Source organism: Melanotaenia boesemani, chromosome 22 (assembly GCF_017639745.1).
Source record: "Melanotaenia boesemani isolate fMelBoe1 chromosome 22, fMelBoe1.pri, whole genome shotgun sequence".
In the NCBI taxonomy this organism is placed as follows: Eukaryota; Metazoa; Chordata; class Actinopteri; order Atheriniformes; family Melanotaeniidae; genus Melanotaenia; species Melanotaenia boesemani.
Window position 1 is genome coordinate 14,086,731 of NC_055703.1, and position 20,737 is coordinate 14,107,467.

At 36.7% G+C, this 20,737-nt stretch overlaps 1 protein-coding gene across 2 annotated transcripts; it reads right to left on the reverse strand.

The window, feature by feature from the left end:
• Window positions 1–16: 16 nt before the first annotated feature.
• Window positions 17–18,935, reverse strand: ptk2bb (protein tyrosine kinase 2 beta, b). 2 transcript variants are annotated; one of them, XM_041976086.1, is made up of 31 exons: window positions 18,812–18,935; window positions 13,285–13,518; window positions 12,862–13,040; window positions 12,648–12,735; window positions 11,689–11,768; window positions 11,434–11,496; window positions 11,161–11,215; window positions 10,869–11,009; window positions 10,693–10,767; window positions 9,746–9,847; window positions 9,518–9,635; window positions 9,371–9,413; window positions 9,244–9,275; window positions 9,090–9,134; window positions 8,910–9,007; window positions 8,719–8,800; window positions 8,516–8,616; window positions 8,232–8,347; window positions 7,028–7,128; window positions 6,323–6,412; window positions 4,997–5,201; window positions 3,894–4,002; window positions 3,729–3,788; window positions 3,516–3,638; window positions 3,257–3,409; window positions 2,981–3,016; window positions 2,435–2,459; window positions 2,294–2,331; window positions 2,011–2,145; window positions 1,795–1,875; window positions 17–1,617 (listed from the first exon to the last, which is right to left on the reverse strand). In XM_041976086.1, exons 2-31 carry the CDS (start codon window positions 13,477–13,479, stop codon window positions 1,402–1,404), a joined length of 2,985 nt encoding a protein of 994 aa, XP_041832020.1. In that variant the 5' UTR covers window positions 13,480–13,518; window positions 18,812–18,935; the 3' UTR covers window positions 17–1,401. The 2 variants fall into 2 exon arrangements, with proteins under 2 accessions (XP_041832020.1, XP_041832021.1); XM_041976087.1 differs by lacking the exon at window positions 18,812–18,935 and adding an exon at window positions 15,747–15,841.
• Between the last annotated feature and the right edge of the window lie 1,802 nt (window positions 18,936–20,737).

Sequence of the window (20,737 nt, forward strand, 5' to 3'; positions counted from 1 at the left end):
AAATGAACTGCAGGCATACTCTGGACATGTGTTGTTTATGCATGACACATTACCAAGACATTACATCCCAACTTAGTCATCAACATTTTTAGTAACAATAATAGACTAGTTTTATGTGACAAGTCAGAGTAGAGAAAAAAAATTTCCTGGGGTAACCTAAACTTCCTGAAAATGCAGAAGCACTGAAATCCCTTTCTGATACAATGACTCTCATGATGATGCAGGATTAATGCATTACTATCCAACGCAGCTGCAGGGTGAATTAAATAAAAACAACACCTAAATAATGCAACAGCAGAAGTGTTTTAAGTCTTAAAATAATTTTAAGGTAAATATTAGGTTGAAATAATTATCAAATTATTGCATTCTGTATTTAGATTTACAGTGTATTAACCTTAAAGAAGGTTGTAACTGAAATGTGCATAATATTAACTTTTCGGCGAACTAAGACATATTCAGGGGAATAATCTTCTTCTGTAGGGTTGTATTAATATAATAGTTATCAAGACAAAATGCTGTAAAGCAGAAGCATTTGTCAGAATCACTGACATCTACTTGCTTTGGCCTTGGCTCAAAACTTATTTATAAAACTACAGCGATAACTCTTAAAATTGCAAAATCCAGCTATTGTCACCTCATGCCTTTTAATCTGTTCTTAGTCTGCTGAAAGGGTAAAGAGACTGAAAGGAATATGTTATGTAGTTTTGAGAAAAGAGCAAACATAAAACAAAGAAAGGGATTTAATGAAGTGTGCATACGTTTGTTTTTTATATCTCTTTCTTTATGCCTCATAATCTTTATTGTTTTTAGAATTTTATAATCATAAAACACAAAACGCTAAAAAAAACTTTTGCTTTGTTTCTTGAACGGTCACAGGAGTGTGTCTGACAATTCATAACTCAAAAACTTAATAACTGAAAACTTAAATTATGTCAATCAAACTCAAAATAATCATTGTGTAATGAGGTGTGGGCAACTTTACATTTCACTACTCAGAATGTTGCCAAGAGAAATATTTGTTTTAATTTGCATAATAATCCCAATGTCTCAACTGTCACTATATGATCTATATTTACAGAGTTTAACTTCCTGGGAAGATGAAACATTTCAATAACTCACCGTTTGTAAATGAGAAAGTTTATTGGAACTGACAGTATTCTAAGTATGATATGAAAGGATCAGTCATGAATGTCAGTGTACATGTATGCTTCTTCTCTGGGCTGTCCATTATCTGCCCAGCTGTGCTGTAGAATCACATTAATTTACAGGGTGACAGCTGTCTAAACAAACCTGTGGCCGCTGCAGGCTTTTATTTTTTATCAATTTCATCACAACCAAAATCACTGATGTCTGACAAAAGTCTGATTTCAGCTTGTTGTGAAATCTGAAAAAGGAAGTGTACTAAGGGGCAGCTGGTTTAGCTAAATTAGCCCTGACTCTTGCTTGATCCACAGCATCCAACATGTTCTTGCTGTCCATAGCCAGCGTGTGTGCAGCAGCCAGCATCTGTTTCTTGCACTCCTCCTTCAAAGAGGTGATAGCGTTCTGTTGGGCCAGCCTCATTTTGCTGATCAGCTCCGCCATGTCATTATTCAGCAGCTTCTGGGTGCCTTCGATCTGTATTGATGGAAAAAACAAAACAATATATCCCTTGAACAGGTGGGTCTTTATTTTCACAGGTGTATGGATTTTGGGTGTCCCCTACCAAAGAAATAAACGTTAAATGCTCATAAACTCATTGCATTATTTGTGTTTAAAGTTATTTCTGATATTCTGCTGTTCCATATATCATACCTCAGTCCTTACAGACTCATGCAAGGTGGGCAATATGTCATCAACACTGTGAATCAGATCTCTTAAGGCCATTCCAACAGACTGTGGGAAGAGATCAATACAGAAAATGAATCAACAGTATGACTCAGGAACTTTGTTGTTGCATTTTGAATTTCCAATAAAGCAGCAACAACCTATAAAATTGAAGTGAAGGGCAAGTAATTTGTCTCAGTGTACCTTGACAATAGGAATATACTGTTCTGGCTTCAGCTCAGTAATGTCATTCTTGAGTTGTACAACAACTTTGACCAAGTCCATAACAAACTGGTATACTTTGTCATCAGAGCGGTCTATCTCAGCTGTGGGTGCAGCCTAAATAGGAGTGAGAAATGCATCTTAATTATTAAAGTACATCTTTAAAACACATCATCTTTACAGGCACTGATTTAAATGCAGACATAATAAATTATTTTTAATTGAAAATCTCAATTGAACAAGAAAAAGTTACTAATCTAATTACCTGCGCTTTGAGTCGAGGGGGCTTCTCAGGAGGTGGTACTGGAAACAAAGAGTGTGCAAGAGAAAGAGCAAAGAGGGGAAGACTGAGAAAGAACATGCTCAGAGTTTATTCTATGAAAATTTCTCACTATTTAAGACTTACCATTCTCATTGTCTGCATTAAAGAACTACAAAGAAAAGGAAGAAAAATATGACAATGAGACAACAGCTCAGAAAATATTAGATGCTTCACCTGTCAGTTATTTAGGACCAGAGCAAAAGACATATCTAATTATTTTACACCACATTTAATTTTTCTATATTCAGTCCTTTATATGTTGGTTATATAGCACCACCAACCAGTCAGGGTACTGGAGCAGTGGCATGTGAACTCAAATATTTGCAACATTTGCTCCAAATTTCTTGAAATCATCCACTAATCCCCCACATGAAATCTTTGGAAGAACATGCAGCAAAGACAATGTGCAAACCCAGCAGCAAATTTCCTGGAGCATTTACTACATGTGAGCAAGTGTGTGCAATAATTAAAAAAAAAAAATCCAAACTGAAATATTCTCCAGTGCTCATGCGTGGAAAAAAACTTTAAATGTGGTCACTTCACAAATTGAGCTTGGAAAAGTGAGTAATGTTTCCAAAACTTCCTGTCCTCATGCATTAAAATTGACCGTTTTTACAGGTGAACACCTACCTTTGTAGTGACAGAATCCTCTGGTCCCATGGGGTCCTGCAAAAGAACAGGCAGGTTCATTTTACAGATTATAGAAATGGAGCCCCTCTTTGGAACTGTTATCAGGGGAACATTCATTTTGAGACTAGAGGGGCGTCGAGGATGAACAAGTGGGTTGATTGTTTTTAAAGGTATCCTGTTCCGGGCATCCTCCAGGGTAAGATTGAATTTGTAAGCAGAGGGACACAGAGGCACAGAGAGGGGGGTGATAAAAGTTAATGATGCTCTGTTTCCCACCAGGAGTTTCTCTTCCTTCTCCAGCCACTTCTTATCCTCCATCATCTGCTCCTTCTGCTGGCGCAGAGTTTCGTGCATGTTCTGCCGTTCCTTATTCCACAGGCGCTGGGCATCCTCCATGCTGTTCGGTTCCACTCGGGGAAACTCATTCTCCTATGAATGCAACAAAGAGGAGTGAAGATCTTAGTTTGTACCTCATTAGTGTGAAGTGACTAAAACACAAACAGAAGCTAAAACCTTTGGACTCTGTGCATCTTACCCCCATGCTGCGGGGCCGAGGAGACCTGACTGGAAGCGCAAGAGTGTTCCTGGAGTCAACAGGGGACTGATAGTCACATGGGCTGGCGAGGTCAGGAGAGCTGGCACACAGAGCTTCATTCAGCTGCAAAAACACACATGGAAGAATTAAGACTATAAATTACAGATTGTTAACTTGTCAGAAACTAACTTTCATTAACTGGATTTAGTATACCTGAATGTGTAAACCGATACTGAGTGTGTTCCCAAACCGTCCTGGCTGAACTCTTGAAGGCTTCAGTTAAAGATAAAACAAACAAAATGAAAATGAATAGATAAAATCCTAAATGGGTGCTGTTACACAACCTAAAGATCAACTGGATTAAACATGGATTCGTACCTTGGGAGGAGGTTGTGTAAGATTGAACTTGGGTTCAAAAATTTTGGTGGTTCGTGCTCTGTCTCTTTCTCTCTCTACATCCTGCTCTTTCTCCATCTTCTGGACTTCGCTAATTGATCAAACACAGTTTTAGGCAGTATATTACTACAGCTGAAAGGTTTGTTTTTGTTAAAATGTGAGACAATACACAAGACATGATCAGTTTTCAAACAGGAAGACTGTTAAAAGCAAAAAGTAAATAAATAAATAAAAAGACAACCACAACAAGTTAATGTAACACAAATTAGATTTGATTTATTGTTCAGGAGAACAATTCAATATCAAACATTGTAATATTGAATTGTACAGCAATATAAGCAGCTAAAAGCTTCCGTTCTCTCTTGGTCAGCCCTGCACATCCGCTTGGAGGAAGACAATTATTCTAAAACAGAAGAGCTGCGTGACCCACTTTCTTCTAATTGAGATTCAGCTCATAAAGAAATATCCTGAAGTTTCCCCTCATTATTCACTGGTATAATTTTGCTCTACCAGTTATGGCAAACCATTGTGGCCCACATGTGGCAATACCAAACCTGCCTGCCAAGTCACTGATTGAAAACACCTGAATCTACATTCACCTTCCATTTTTCTTATTAAATAAAATAAAAATGTGATTTTTTTGTTTTGTTTTGTTTCATGTGTTCAGCTGGCTGTTAAGTAGATTTCTCTATGTCTGCTAGGACTTTAATAAAAAAGGTTATATTCATGTAGAAAGTAATCACTACATTAATTCATTCAATTGAGAATTTTTGGCACTTTGGAAGGATTATAATAAAGCAGCATAACCAGCACAATGAATCCTTTACTCGTATGAGAACATAAATTTACCATTTCAGTGCTGCAAAGCATTCACTTACAAGAAAACTGATTAACCTTTACTCATATGAAGTATGGTAGGTAATTTTGTCATCACTGAGGAAAAGAATATCATTACAGAAAGGTCAGCAAAAGATGCAGTGGGTGAAGGTGGCCTGGCTTCTCCACTATCTGAGCCTTAATTAAATGGCCTTAATTTATTTTCATTTAGTCATCAGTCATTTTTATTATATCTCATAAAGGAGTACCTGATCTTGAGCACAAGCTCAGTGAAACTGGGTCTTTCTCGGGGATCGTAGGACCAGCAGCGGGTCATGAGTGAGTAGAGGGCAGGAGGGCAGTTGTCTGGTTTGGGCAGTCTGATTCCCTGCTCAAGCTGGTTGATCACATCTCTGTTCTCCAGCCAGAAAAATGGCTGCTGGCCTCGACTCATGACCTCCCACACACACACAGCTACAGAACAACACAAACACAGAAACAACAAAAGCAAGTTTGGATATGTTCAGCCTCTATTCCACTATTTTTTATGTGATTTCATGATAAGAGTACAAAGGAAAATGTTAAGCAGTGCAGATACAGATCAGTGCATTCAGAAAGGTAAACCAACAGTATGGAGGTCTTTGTGATAACGACAGCATGTGACAGTAATGCCACGCACAACTTTATTCCATAAATACGACAGTGAAAAGCAGTACATTCCTGCTGTAATTGTGTTGGTGCTCTTTGAAACGGAACTACAGGTTCAGTATGTTTAGTTGGTTTAAATTAGAAAATAATAATGGATTAGATTTATATTGCACTTTATTGCTGACAGCACTCACACTGGATCCATTATTCATCCATACCTGGTGATGGTAATCTACAAGTGTAGCCATAGTTACCCTGGGGTAGACTGACAGAAACATGTTCACTAACTCTCCACCATTTATGAATTGGCTTTTATGAACATAGTTAAAATAAAGCAGACTAACGTGGGTCATATAATGTATTTGTTTTCATTGAACTATAGTTGGACAACCATGAATTGGACTGTACCTTTAAGTGCCTTGTGAGGACAAGTGCTGTGCAAGTAAAGCTAAACTGAGCTGAATTTAACTGAATAAGAATGCTGACTTTTCTTGATATCTTCTGTCAGTCCAACAGCTAAGGCGTGTCATGAATCGGACAATCTTCTTAGGGTAAACCCTGGGCCCTGTACATTGCTTCAGAGCAAGTACAAACTTTCCCATCAATGTTCTTTTTTGTTTTTTTGTTTTTTTTGTAGCAGGAAAACTTGTCCTGACATATTGAAAAAAACTCCTTCTTGAACAGTTTGAGGAACATGGTTCTTAGTTTAAGGTATTGATTTGGACTCTGTATTCCTAAGATCTTAATTTGATAACGCATGTGTGAGACGTGCTGGGAAAACAAAAGTAAAGAGGTTAATAGACACAGTGTAGTTGGGCCTTTTATTAATTTTAATACACCAGACCAAACAGTTTTGGTTGATAATACGCCAGCTAGTTTTTCATCTTGTAATGTTTGTTTTCTTTCTGCTTTGCACTCTAAAATAAGACTGTGGATTGCAAGCTCACCAAACATCCAGACATCGCTGGCTGTGGTGAAACGTCTGAAGTTGATGGATTCTGGGGCCATCCACTTGATTGGTAATCGAGATATAGATGCTGGAAAGAAATCAAAAGTCAAGAAGTCAAGACATTCTATTCTATTCTATTCTATTCTACAGTCATTTAGCAGACGCTTTTATCCAAAGCGACTTACATTTGAGAGTAAGAACACAAGCAAGAATTCAAACAAGATGGGACATAATTAAGTGGTAGTCAGACTGCTGTGAGTCCAGTTGGACCAAGGTGATGTCATGTAGTGCTAGAGGCAGTGCTAGTTTTTTTTTTTTTTTTTTTTTAAGTTATTTTGTTTAAATACAAGATCACGAATTCATCAAACAATATCAACTTGGGCATAAGTGCACACAGCTTATTCAGTACTTGGTTGAACCAAAGAGCTGGACAAATCTTTCTAACTCATTCTGAGTAGAAGAGTTAAGCTAAGTGCGGAAATGCTCCTTAAACAACTGAGTCCTTAGACATGAATATATAAAAACGATACTGTACTTGAATTTACTTTTTGTGAATAAAAAGTGTAAAGTTGCCAAATGAGGTAACTTGCTTATTTAGTTAAACCTAATACTTCCTCTTGGATAAAATGACCTATTGTCTTTTAACTTCCCAGATCCTTTATTAATCCATTTTTTTTGGGCCCCATGAGTACCCTTTTGTTACCTTTGTAGTATTCTTCATCCTCTATGTATCTCGACAGACCAAAGTCTCCAAGCTTCACGCAGTCTGCACTGGCAACTAACACGTTCCGAACTGCAATGTCTCTGAAAGGAGTCAAAAACATGATGAAGAGAAAGGTTTATGCAGGTATGGATGGAGATAACGCAGGTAAGAGAGACCAAATCAGGCCAACGTAGAGCATAATACGCTACACTAAAACAAGACAAAAGGAATGTTTATATTTTTATGCAGGCAGACTTTATTCCCTTTGTCAGCATTTTCTCTTCACTGCAGCTTTGAACCGTCTTGGCTGCCTGAAACATGACGATACTGTTTTTCTGTCATTTTATAACTTCCTGTTATATTGTGTCTTAGTGTCAGTATTTAAAGCTTAAGTAAGCACAAACAACTTGGCATTATCACGACCATTTGAGTCCAGTTTACACTCATATTTTTTGTAAACTGTTCCCAATTGTCAGCATCCCAATGTTTTTTCAGTCTGTATTTGTTTGCATGAAACACACAAATAATAAAAAGACATTTCCCTTCAAGAACAAAGAAAATAGTGTTAGTGAGACTTTTTTATATAAATACAAGGTGAAACCTTAGTTTTCTGAATAACAATGTGAAACACAAGAAAGGTAACTTTAAATATAGCTATAAATAACAATTTGGATATTAAAGAATATAGGAAATAAGATTACTAATTTCAGGTTAAATGAAACTAGGATCTAGATAGAGATAGGTAATAATTAATAGACACAGTTGCAGCCAGAGGAATTAAAAGGAAAGTTAAGATGATTTTTTTTATTTATTGTGACAATAATGCCCACTTACATCTATGTCAATTCAGCAGCCAACTAAACTCTGCTGTTGCTTTTTATTAAAGAAAATTAGGAGGTTGATGGATTAAATTTACAATATAAAACGATCAAATCAAACTAGGAGATTAAAATTTTCTTTATTATTAATATTTTTGCAACTTCTTGGAGTCTTTGTCAACTTTCCTTTTAAACACCAATTAAATCAATTACTTATTTTCTGTTAAATGAAAAGTTAAAATGACACAGTCTGGTATCGCCCTCTAAAAGAGTACAACTGTTACATTTAACAGAGGAAATAGATCGAATCCTCACACACATGAAAGTTAAAAACAGAAACTGACAATGACTAATCTTTTAGCAGTTTTTATTCTCCCATGTCTCACCTGTGCACCATGTTGAGCCCTTCTAGGTAGACAAGGGCTTTACAAATCTGCAGGCTGAACAGCACCAGGGTTGTGTTTGTCAGTTTGTTTTGGTTCTCGGTCAGGTAGTGTCCAAGCTGCAGGAATGTCAGTTATATAATCGGCTGTTTAACAAATCACTTATTTAACATCAGCATTGACACATAGCAATAAAAACTGGATCTATAATGGAATCAATCATGTACATATATCTAAATTTTAACAGCATTTCCAATTAAAACAGTGAAATACTGACTAAAACTAACCTCTCCATACTGATAAAGCTCCATGACAATCCACACAGGATCTTCCTCGATGACTCCGATGAGCTTTACAATGTGTGGATGGTCGAGGTTCTTCATAATCACTGGGAAATGTATCATTATTGAATGTTGAGTTCATAGTTTTTCTCATTATATATCATTGTTGGTTGGAACAGTAATTGTTTTAAGCCTTTTTGTGTGTGTACCTGCTTCACTCATGAATTTCTCCATCACATCTGGTGAACAGTCCTTGCAGGTCTTAACTGCTACATTAACCCTGATGCCATTCTGTCCAAATAAACAATAAAAGAAAATATATTTTTTAACATCCTGCTTTATCAGTCTACACCATTTTGGGTGTTATTCATCTTAACTGTAGCTATGGAGACAGACTCACAGCTTTCTTGTACACTCCATCGTAGACTGCCCCAAAAAACCCTTCACCAAGAATTCGTCCCAGAACAACGTCGTTTCGATCGATCCCAAACTTCACAACTAGAAAACAATAGTGGAATCTGTAAAGGCTGTAAAATGAGTCTTATTCAGCTTGAGCCATGAATAATTACTTCAGACAAACCTGATTTGGGCCTCTCGTCGACAATCTCACAGTAGATATCAGAGCCTGAACATACAAAAGACAGCCACCTCCAGTCAACTCACTTCAGATATATAACTGTAGAAAATGTCTAATGTAGAATAATATGTGCTGCGGGAAATGAAAACTGGCTCACCCATGCTGTGTCTGCTGGTGCTGGGCTCTCTGCTGCTCCACAGAAAGAAATTAATTGACAGAAAGTTCTAGTCATAAATTTCCAGGTTAATGCACTGACAGCATGATTCAATAAGACAGTCACTCACCCTGTGGGGATATCAGGCAGGGAACTCCGTGCATTCTTGGCATCTAAAATACAAATTCATTGACAGTATAAAAAATACATTGTAGGAGAAGATTCTAATCTCCATGCAGTTATGTTGGAAAAGTAGAAGGCACTGAATAACACACACCTTTATTTGGTCGGTAGATAACACTGTCCTCTGTGTCATTTTCAAGGCGGCAGTAACCATCAATGAGATCCATCATGTTTTCCGCCATAGCCATCGTGGCCACACTGATCGATAGCCGCTAACAAACACAAAGGTGTGACATACAGAAATATGCGCAGGCTCACATTTCCTGAGCTTTTAAAACACTGAACAAAAGAATATTCTCCAACACAATGTTGTTAAAATTACCTGCCTGGCGCCCTCGATTCCAAGGTTTAGTAGCACCTTGTTGTCACTTTGCTGTGAGCACTGTACTTTTTTTATCTGTTTGAAGTCGGCTAGAAAAACTGCCTGCGGTAAAAATATAAAGGAAGCATTAAGTTATTAAATTATGATTAAGCTTGCTAGTTTTAACATGATGAGGTATCTACTGGTGGTTTTTAAGAAGACGTATTTCTTTCCATATCATGTTGAGACATGCTAGCAAATTAATCTTGAAAGAATTAATTCTCTGGAGAGCTTTCAAGAAAGAACTTTCTTCAAGTATAGGAAAGTATTCCACCCTGATCTGTATATTGGCTATCTTGTTTAATTCATGCACATATAAATATAAATAAAACTGACAAGTGCCAGAATACTTCTCCTCTCTTTTTCCTTGGATTTGTTGAATTTAGAGTTGCTGGTAGACCAGTGGACAAATGCAAACTTGATATTTGCTGCCTTTTTAATTCCTTTTTTATTGCCAGTAAACAACTCTTTCTGATTTTAGTTGGTTTTTGATGTATTTTGGTGTATCATATTCAGTTTGACAAAGAAAACTGAGTTAGTTACACTACTAAGTAATGTGTGTGTGGTACTTATAACTTGAGTGAAAATTAGAAAAAAATCCACATGATAATGTGGCTTTATTTCAGCATGAAGCAGTTTGGTTGTTAAATGCAGTATATTTGGGTTGAATCAACATAAATAATCAGGTACTGGATGGATGGATGGATGGATGGATGGATGGATGGATGGATGGATGGATGGATGGATGGATTCAATTTATTTATCTTGCTTGCGTCTGATTCAGTTTAAATTGGGTTTTTATTAACTAATTATACACTGATAACAATGTTGTCCAGCATAGCCATGACACTGAATGTGACATACAAGATAAAAAGAACAGAAGAGTAAACTCTTCTTGCAGAACTTACTGCTGCATCCTTCTGCGTGCGCTGACGAATGCCCCTCCCACCAATCACCAACTCCACTGATAAACTCCAACCTTGCTGTTAACAAACAAAAACATTTGTCACATTATTTCTAACTAATGTGTTTAAAGTGCCTGATGGTCATAGCATTTGAGAATTTACAGAGAATTTCCACTCACCACTAGTTCACATGGGAAGGCCTCTTCATCATATCTGATAAACTCCTTGAGGGTCTCTAAAAACTTAATCATGCATTCATCCTCCTGGAGCGTTGCATACTGTTGAAATGTTTGCTGGATCAACTTCCGCAGCGGCCTAGACTGGATCGCAACCAAAGAAATTCAAAGCAGTCAGGAATGCCTTGTAAAAGTCTCATGCCAAAATCATTTTTAGGTGACTAAGCAGATTCATGACTTCCTGTACAGTTAGGATGTGTATTATAGTCAGTACTGAATGAATAGAGAAGTTTACCTTCATGCTGTTAATCACCTGTTGAGGAAAGAAAAGGTCCAGGCCCACCTCTTTTCTAAATTAGAAAGCCAAAACAAATAAATAAATAAAAAATAATAAAATAAAATAAAACATCCTTAAAAACAAGCTGAAGGCTCACATTCACCCAGCTTAAGTCTATGTCATCTTTAGAGTAAATGCAAATCAAAGCATACGACTAAAATTAAAGTAAAAAAATGTTTTTACTTGTCAAATGAGATATATGACTGTTTGAATTGTGACTTTTAAACTTACTCTAGGAGCTCAAAGTTAGATTTCTTCTCAAGACCTTTTGAATTCATGTCTTTATAAAATCTCCTGGGGAAACAGAGGCAAAAAAAATCATATAAACATCAATGAACTCGTCTGAAGAAAGCAATTCACTTCACTCACTTACCCACAGTAAAAAAAAGAACAAATAGCCTGCAGGTATTAATAAAATAAAATAAATCTAATAAAATATATTGTGGATTCAACCACTTGGCATATCTGAGGAATGCAGTGACTCACCTGATCTCCAAACAGCCAAGCTGCAGCGCCATCCCATCACTGACTTTACTTGCATGATACTGCATGTAATCACTACGCACCTGTTATGAAATGTTCACATCTGGGTAACAAATATTTACTAACATGCACCATAATATAACTGTAAAAATCTGGCTAGTCCAGCATCCAGAATCTTCTGCTACAAAGCCAAGCTGTAATAGATTCAAGTATGTGGTTTAGCAGTCTTGCTAAAATCTTTACAGCCCTCCCTCACAAAGACATGTGGATGAGAGAATACTTTCTCTGAAACCCTTATCCATAAATGGTGAATCTGTAAGTTGCCAGTTCCTATGATGAACTATCTTCCAGCTTTTTCTTTGTAGTTCCATTTCCTTTTCAAGCATGTCTCAACTTTTTTGAGGTGTGTTGCTTCCATCAAATTCAAGATGAATTTGATGAATTCAGGACTGCATGATCAAATGTATAATTTTCAATATTCTGTGTTCAGTTGTGAATCAGACATTAGTTTGAGATTTACAAATCACTGCATTCTGTGTTAATTTACATTTTACAAAGCATATTAACGTTGGTAATATTGGGGTTGTACTATTTATCTGAATTAAGCCCAGTAATGTTTGCAAATGAATAAAGCAGCACAAAACATTACGTTCACATTCAAGTCTTTTTTTTCTTTTTAATCCAATTTTTTTCCGGTTGTTCACATTATAATTTAAACAACCGCCATCAGCTCTACTGTAGCTGTGTGTCAGAAAAAGATGTGATGTCACATGCAACACACTTTGTTTACAGAGGTAAATATTGATGCTACACAGCATGCAGGTATATATTTTAAAACTTGTGCAATCAAAGCAGACAAAATTATGATATAATATTGTTCCGTCAATTTATGTAATCTTTCAGCTACTATTATTCTGTAGACTGCAAAAAAGAACAATAAAAAGAACCACTGACTTCTGTACCTGTTGGTAAAAATACAAAAATGTGGGTCTGTCATCTTTGAATTTTTCTATGAAGTTAACAGGAACATATCGGATCCGAAGGTCATACCTGGGCCAGAAGAAAAAACACACGACATTCAATATCATCTATGCAATGTAACACAACAGATAATACTGAAACGTTTCACGGTACAGCAGAAAATCTAATGTAGAAATACTAATCATTCATGTGAACCTCCACTCAGCTTCCACATGATGACTCTCGTAGAGCATCTCCACCTCACCAACAGTCAGATCTGGATGGAGCCAGTGAAGTTCCTCCGATTTTAAATGCTTGAGCATTAGACTGTAGCATCCTGCCAGCTTAACATTTGGCCCCAGTCGACCGCTGACCAGAATTGAACGAATGATGGCCTAAGGAAGGAGGAATAAGGAAGTTCTGTTTTTATCATATCATCTTCAAAATCCTTGTAGCTGCATTATTCAAAGCTATGTATAGTGGCAGAGAATTGTACTCTTAATATAATTATGTCAAAAACAAAATAACTCGTTCCTTTTCCTTATGAGGTATTTGTTGCTTTCAATAAAGCTAACTTTAATAAAGATGAACATTTAACACGTCATTCCTTCCATATGTTTCTTTGATTTCTACACTCACCCTGATTTGCCAGGCACTGTCACATTTGACCAGGGTGAAGTTCTTTCCAAAGTTGTTGTTGGTGCAAAAGCATACTTTAAGAATTTTGCCTGGCTTTTCCTCCGCAGAGTTGTGCGCTTCAGTGCTGGACTCTGTGCCACTTGGTCTTGGATTGGACTTCCAAGACAGGGTGTCACCAGACATCACCTCATACATTGTCACGGTTTGGTTGGTGTCATATCCACATCATCTTTACTACAGAACAAAGAAAAGCAATCAAATTAAAGGAAACATTTATTCTTTATAAAATGTGTCCTGTGACCTGCTTCAACATGTGATCTTGTGTTACAGTTTTTTTTATTATCAATAATATGGCTTCTTCATCCTGTTCCGGATAAAACCCCCTATCGGATTCAATTACAAGTGTCTTGGAGCAGCCATCTTTAGGTTTTTACTTGGGTGCTGAATGAGGTTTAAATGTGGACATTGCCATGGCCACTTAAGGAGAGATTAGTCCTGGAACCATTCCACTACTGATGTCACTATAATGCTGAAAGCTAAATTATTGCTCCAGTCTTCCTTCGACTCAGATAAGTACATTTACATTAACAACCACCCCTATAAAGGTAATGCTACAACAACCATGTTTAACCATAAAAATAAAATGAGCTACATGCATGGTCAAACACAGTATTTAAATGCCATTTGACAAACTCAAACTTGGTTGTTGTGTGTTTTACTAAGGAGTTTTTCAGGGCTTTCAGGTACAGGAAGATTATTTCCAAATGCATGTGCTGCACTAAAATGTAGCATGTCATGAGAAGTAATTGTTGCTGCCCATCAATCTGGCTGGGAAAAGGTTAAAAAAGGCCATTTCCAAACCATCTGAGTCCATCCTTCAATGGTGTGAGAGATAACTCACTATTAAAATTCACATTCAAGACAGTTGCCAATCTTCCCAGAAGTGGACATCCAAGCTAGTCCACCTGAGGTCTACATCTCAAGTCCGACCTCAGTTAGCATTTTATATATTAAAGTTCACGACAGTACTAGAAAAAGACTGGAGTGGTATGGCTTGTTCTGGCTTGGCCAGTAGAAGGCATCTTCATTTTAAAAATAAAATGACAGCATAGCAAAGTTGCAGCTGAACAAATCACAAAACTTTTGTCCTGTGGACAGATATGACTAAAGTACACATTTCTGGTTACATTTTCATAAAACTAAACAGCATATCAGCACGATCACCTCAAATCAATTGTCCAGCATGGTGGAGGAGGGCTGATGATTTAAGCCCTATCCACAAGGGGGCGACAAAGAACCAGAGTTTTGGGAGTCCAAAACCGCTGCTCTGCTAAAATGGTTCCCAAAGTGAATAACTTCACAAAGCCCACACTCTTTCATTCTGTGTGTACAACAAAGTGCATATTTTTGTATGTGAACACATTTCTGGAAACTCAATAAAGTCAATAACTTTGACTATTGACTCCACCAAAAACCATGGGTCATGCAACAGGGCGCTAACCTAAAACACACCAGAAAATAGAATGGCTGAAAAAGAAAATTACCCACTCAAAAGTCCAGATCTTAAAAGTTCTGCACATAAACAAATGCTGCAACCTCAATTTAATGAAGCAACATTGAACAGAAGAGTGCGAGAAATCCCTCCACAACAGTGTGAAATAAAATCCTACACTAAATGATTATCATCATTTCAAGTTACTGCAGCTAAAGGTAGTTCTCTAAGCTTAAGATTCAGAGAAACATCAAAACCCTGCAGGACACTGGCCTCCAGCACATACACTACTAGTTTCCATACTTTAACACACCTGACACCAATAAATGGCTGATTACCAGGCTTGCAAAGAACTTGATGAGCAGTTCAATTAATCTCAATCAGGTGTGCTGGAGCTGGAAACCTGAAAAACATGCAGGGCCAAATTAGAGAAACACTGATACAAAGGTAAACGCCCTAATTTTGTGCTTTCGTGCGGTATCTTAAATTATTTATTAAATTCCACCACCTTCCACACTTGTCAATTTGTTTCCCTTGAAAACTTAGCAACATTTATCATTTAAAGTGTCATTTCTCTTTTTCTTCTAAGGGAAGACTCCCTAAGCCGCACTCCCACTGCTTTCTCCAACTTGCAATATTATTCTTCCTAACCCATTTCCACTAACAATGCTGATTTCCTGGCATGTCCAACCTTTAGTGCAACAACTGGGCATTTTTCTGTGACCACATGTTTAAACAAACAGTGGCAGCTGATGATTGTAAATGCTCATAAAAACTTTAATTCCAGAAAAACACACCTAAAACCATCAATTCACTTATTATAATTCCCTATGTACAAGAGCTGAGAGCCTCTACACTTCTGGATTTTTACAAACCTGAGAACTGAGGAAATATGACTCAGCAGAACAAGAAAAACAGCCAAACATTACAAACATGTACTGAAACTACAATATTTCTCTGAGTTACCCACCTCATAGCACTGCTCGTATAAGGAAAGAGCCATTTAGAAACCATAACTGACGCCCCATGCTGTTAGTCCGCTGTGACAGTGCTGAGTTGTATTCACTTCTCTCAGGGCTTTTCTGCCGCTGCTGGGTTGTGTTTTGTTAGCCTGAGGCTACGAATTCCCCAGCAGGGCCGTGTGGGTGTGTTTGTGTGTAAATGTGTAAAGTGAGGGAAAGAAATGGGAAAGAAGATGTGTGAAGCACAGGCAGCTCGTTGCACCATCACCTGGGTGTGGGCGATCTGATAGAGGAGTTTCAGAAGACAGGGTGAAGTTTGAAAAACCAAAAAAACAAAGCAATTTACAAATAGAAGCAATAAGTAAACATAGACTATAGTAATTACATTGCAAAATCACTAGTAACTAAATATTTTCCTTGTCTCTAACGGAGGGAAGCTGTCAGTTTAAGGCTTATTACATAATGTTAAGTGAAGGGTTAAAATTGAGATTCTTAACTGTGCAAAGCAATGGAGAAAAGTATAGTTCACTTAACATGTATATGTGATTTGCTTTTCTCCTACTTTTAGCTTTTAACACTTACACACTAAAAGCCAGAACAATGAGGCCTGAAGATGGGCAGGTTCCAGTCTGAGGAAAGGCTACACATATTCAGATTAGTCATTTAAATGTTTTTTTTTCCAAGCTGCAACTAATACACAAGCTAAATTTGTGTCTAATTGTCAAGGTTTGCTGCGCTTTTGTGATTGATTATACACTTTTTGACAGTTTCATACTTATACAGAAATCAGCATTTTAAAAGTAAGCTGTCAAAACAGGGATACAAATCATGTTAATGCAAACATTGTCTTTAAGTTTCAACATATAGTCAGTACATATTTTATTGTATTAATCATTATGTGAAATTATTTTCATTTGACTCAATATTTCTTTTCTGTATTATCTTGTAACATAACTTATACACATTTAAAATTATGAAAGTGTGTGACTATTAGAATGTGGGTAAAGATTATATGTGTTGTTTTGGTCGTTTTAGGGGAAAAATCTTAAGCCTATAATAAACTTTTTTAAATAAAAATGGGAACCACTTGTCAAGTGGCAATACCAGGACTCATTCAGTGTAACAGCACAGCACTAAAACTGTTATTTAAGACTTACTGAGGTGTTCTCGAAGTTAATTTTTAACTAGGACAACTAGATCAAGCAGATAAAAGCAAACAAAAATGACTTGCTTAACAATAATATGCAAAAAAATTAAATAAATAAACATCACTGAACTCCTCCATTAAGTCCTTTTATCTTCTTGAACAAAACGTGAACAAAAGCAACACTTTCCAGAGCTGTTATGTCTCACATGCTGTCATGCTGGCACTTGAGTTGTTATGGTAACAGATTCCCGAGGGAGATTTTTTTTTTTTCTTCTTACCAAGTTAAAGTAAACTAACTCTTTCAACACTCTACCACAACACATGACTCAGTTTAATAGTGAGTAGAAACGTTCATTAACCAGAATTGTTATAGATAATCGGTCTTCATGCAGTGCAGGTCATTGCACCTTCCCCCTTTCAGCAGCCATGTTGTACTGAAAACTGTTTCTACTTAATAACAGACTGAACTGTGAAAAACAGAAACTGATGACAAATGAGAAATTCCTCAGGGGCTGGTGGACGAGCAACAACTTTAAACAAGGCTGCACTTCAGTAAAAAGGAAGCTAATTTTTACAGAAAGGCTACAGGCAGTTTGCACACAGCATGTCGTCCCTCTACACACAGCTGAAAAATGTCTGAAATATTAATATCTTACTTTATTTATATTATGCTCCATTTAATCTCAACAAGTTATTTTCTCTTCAAGCTGTAAGTGTGTGACAACACTGTTATTGGGGTTGGACTATAATATTGGCATACTGACATAAGATAAACAGAAAAAGACAATCAAGTTGTTAACCATAATTACTTATGAAACAACTGATCTGAACAGCTGTGTGTTGATATTGCTATGACAGAAAAATAGTCAACATAAAATAGTGCAAGCTTAGGAAGATTTAAAGCTTTTTGCTGATAAGCATTTTTAAATTCTTACTGGCAAGAAATGACTAAATGTAAAATTTAGAGAGATAATTAATGATTTATTTCATGTATATAAATAATAATCTGACATATTAGATATGTGTCACATAGAGAGATATATAAGTGGATTTTCTTTTAAATCCCAAAATACTGACACCAGCATTTAACACTCCCTGTTCTAGGAAGAGCTTCTCCACAGACTGAGCCTTTGACACTTTCCATGAAATCCATGTTGCCAAACTGTCAAGACATGCATCCCTGATAGTGCAAGAACATTATTCATTCCATCCAGACAGGTCATCAGTTGTTTTTCTTAGTACTTGCTGTCTTGTAATTCTTATCTAATCTATCCAACTTAGGTTTAGCTTTATCATCTTTTATATTTTCTTTGAAAATGTAGGTTTATGTACATTTTTTAAAGTGTCTCATATATCAATGTCATGCAAGTAAGTCAGTTGGAAATATGAGGCACTACTGACAGTTTTTAAAAGTATGTAAAGACTTATTAACTCTGATTTAACGTTACCTGACCAATAGTAAAACCACTGTCACTGCCACTGTAATACCCACTTCCCAGCACAAGCACGCATTCAGACAGGCCTGCTCTAGGAGCAGAGTTGCGCTGAGGGTCTGCATATCGCAACTGCATGACCCCAGGCGCTGGAATGTGGCTGGCTGCCTCTTCACCTGCACAGACATGCTTTTATAATGAAGAAAGTTCTCTCTCTGGGAGAAAACAACACCTAGTGTCTCCCAATGTGCCGTTAGAATCAACTGTATCAACCTGCACAAGCCACAAACACCCAACATTGAAAAGCAAAAGAATACATAAACGTGACAAGAAATACTTGGACTTTTAAACAACCTCTTATCATAAAATCCTTATAACGTGGGTTAGGCTTTCATTGGAAACACTTCAAGTTTTTAATTACTTGTTCAAATCACCCTACCGGAAGCTGAAACTTTTTGAACTTACATTAACATGAATCAATCACGGGTCTTACCTGATTCTGGCAAAATTTCTCCGGGACAAAAAGCTTGACGGAAGATATAATTCCTCCTGTATAGTCCAGGCCCAACAGTTCGTCTCAGTAACTGTCAGTCGAGCAGAAGGTGGCAGGTGGCCACTCCCTCACCTCTGCAATACTGAAAAAAGGTGGCTCCACTTCCTTATTTTGGGAAGCTTCCGTTTCTTTACTAAATGTGGTGAAGTGTCGAAAAGAAAATTTACCTGAAAGTTTTCGTCTTTAGCTTCTTTTGGCTTCTTTTCTTTGAGAATCCCAAGAAAAAACACTATCTTGCAGGAATTAGCCCATTTTGAAATGCTATTAGAAACCCTAAAAAGGTCAATTATTAGCTCGTTGACTTAAAATGCGTAATCTTGAGAATATTTACAGTATAAATTAATTTCATTCGAAGCCCACATTTAACTTTTTCCCTTCTCTTCCCGGTGGTCTTCATTTAACTTTTATTAGTGTCGTTGTGTTGTAGTTATAGCATTTGAACTGCAGAGGGCAGTGTACACTTTAAAATTGGGCGCGTGCCTCTCTTACTGCCCAACTTTGTTTTAACTATTCTGTATGTTTAATTCAAGCTATTGGTTAAAAATTAGTGTGTGAGGAAAATGATAATCCAATACAAAAATCAGCAGGAATTTAAGAAAGAAGCAGAAACGTAGGAAACATCATGACAAACTAAGATATGTTTCTTTGTAAAACGGATGCTAGCATCTCATTTATTAAAGCTTTTTTTTTTCACAAGCAGGTGGACAATACCACAGATTTTACAAGCACTATCAATAAAAGAAAGAATAATACAATAAAAAAATAAGTTAAATACATTAACATAATAACATGTATGAAACATTAAATATAATAATAATAATAATAATAATAATAATAATAATAATAATAATAATGCCAACAAAATGTGTCTTAAGCTAAATTACCTAAAAAAAAAACACTTTTGTAAGAATGTACTAAGATATTACTGACAAAGAAACACTCCCTTTCAAGCTCAGCTCATGAGGGTAGACCTCTCTTTCTGAGGGCAACCAGAAGGAGGACAGGAGGAGAGAGATCAAGCAAACTAACAAATAACCAGTGCGCCAGCAAGATAATGTGGATATATACAAATAAGGTATAAATTGGGTACAAAGAGCTGTTATTCAAGGTTATGAGTATAGAAAGGGTAAAAAGTGAACTCAAAATGTTTTAATTCTAAGATCAAACATAATTAATGACAGTGATAATGACCGTCTATATTACAGCAAATGTAAAATTATAAGTACATTTTAGTATAACAAGTGCATTGACACACTCTCATATCAATCAAAAGTATTTTGTAACTTAGCAAAGAACTTAGTATAAATGTAGGATATATTACTTTCAGTTCTTTAATGCATTAAAATGCAGCTGATTTTTTAATCTTCAGGCAAAACAGAAAAAAATATGGTATCTGTGCAGCTTAATGTCATAAGAGCATTTTTTATTCTATCGCCACATTATATACCATATGCTAGAGAGACCAGGATAACAAGGATTCATATTATTAGCTCCTTAACAACCTGCCATAACATACATGATATGTTTCTCTACACACACCAGAGTCCCCAGGGAGGAGTGCAAAAGACATTCTGCATGCCAACAAGCCACCTGTGTCCACCATGCAAGGAGGCGGCATCCAGCAAGGGAACAAGTGGGAGAGGTGAAGAGTGTGCGATGATGATGGTTTAGGAGTTTCGGTGTAGGAGGGTTCTTAAAAAGTCAGCGTTAATAATCACATTTAGCCTAGCTAACAGTTAAACCATTGTAACTGCTGTCTGAATGCGTATAAATCCATGACTGGTGGGCACCTGTTGTAGATTCTTGCCCTTGACACTGCTCACTAGATGATGGGTGTGGTTGCTTGTTCTGCCCCAGACTTGAACT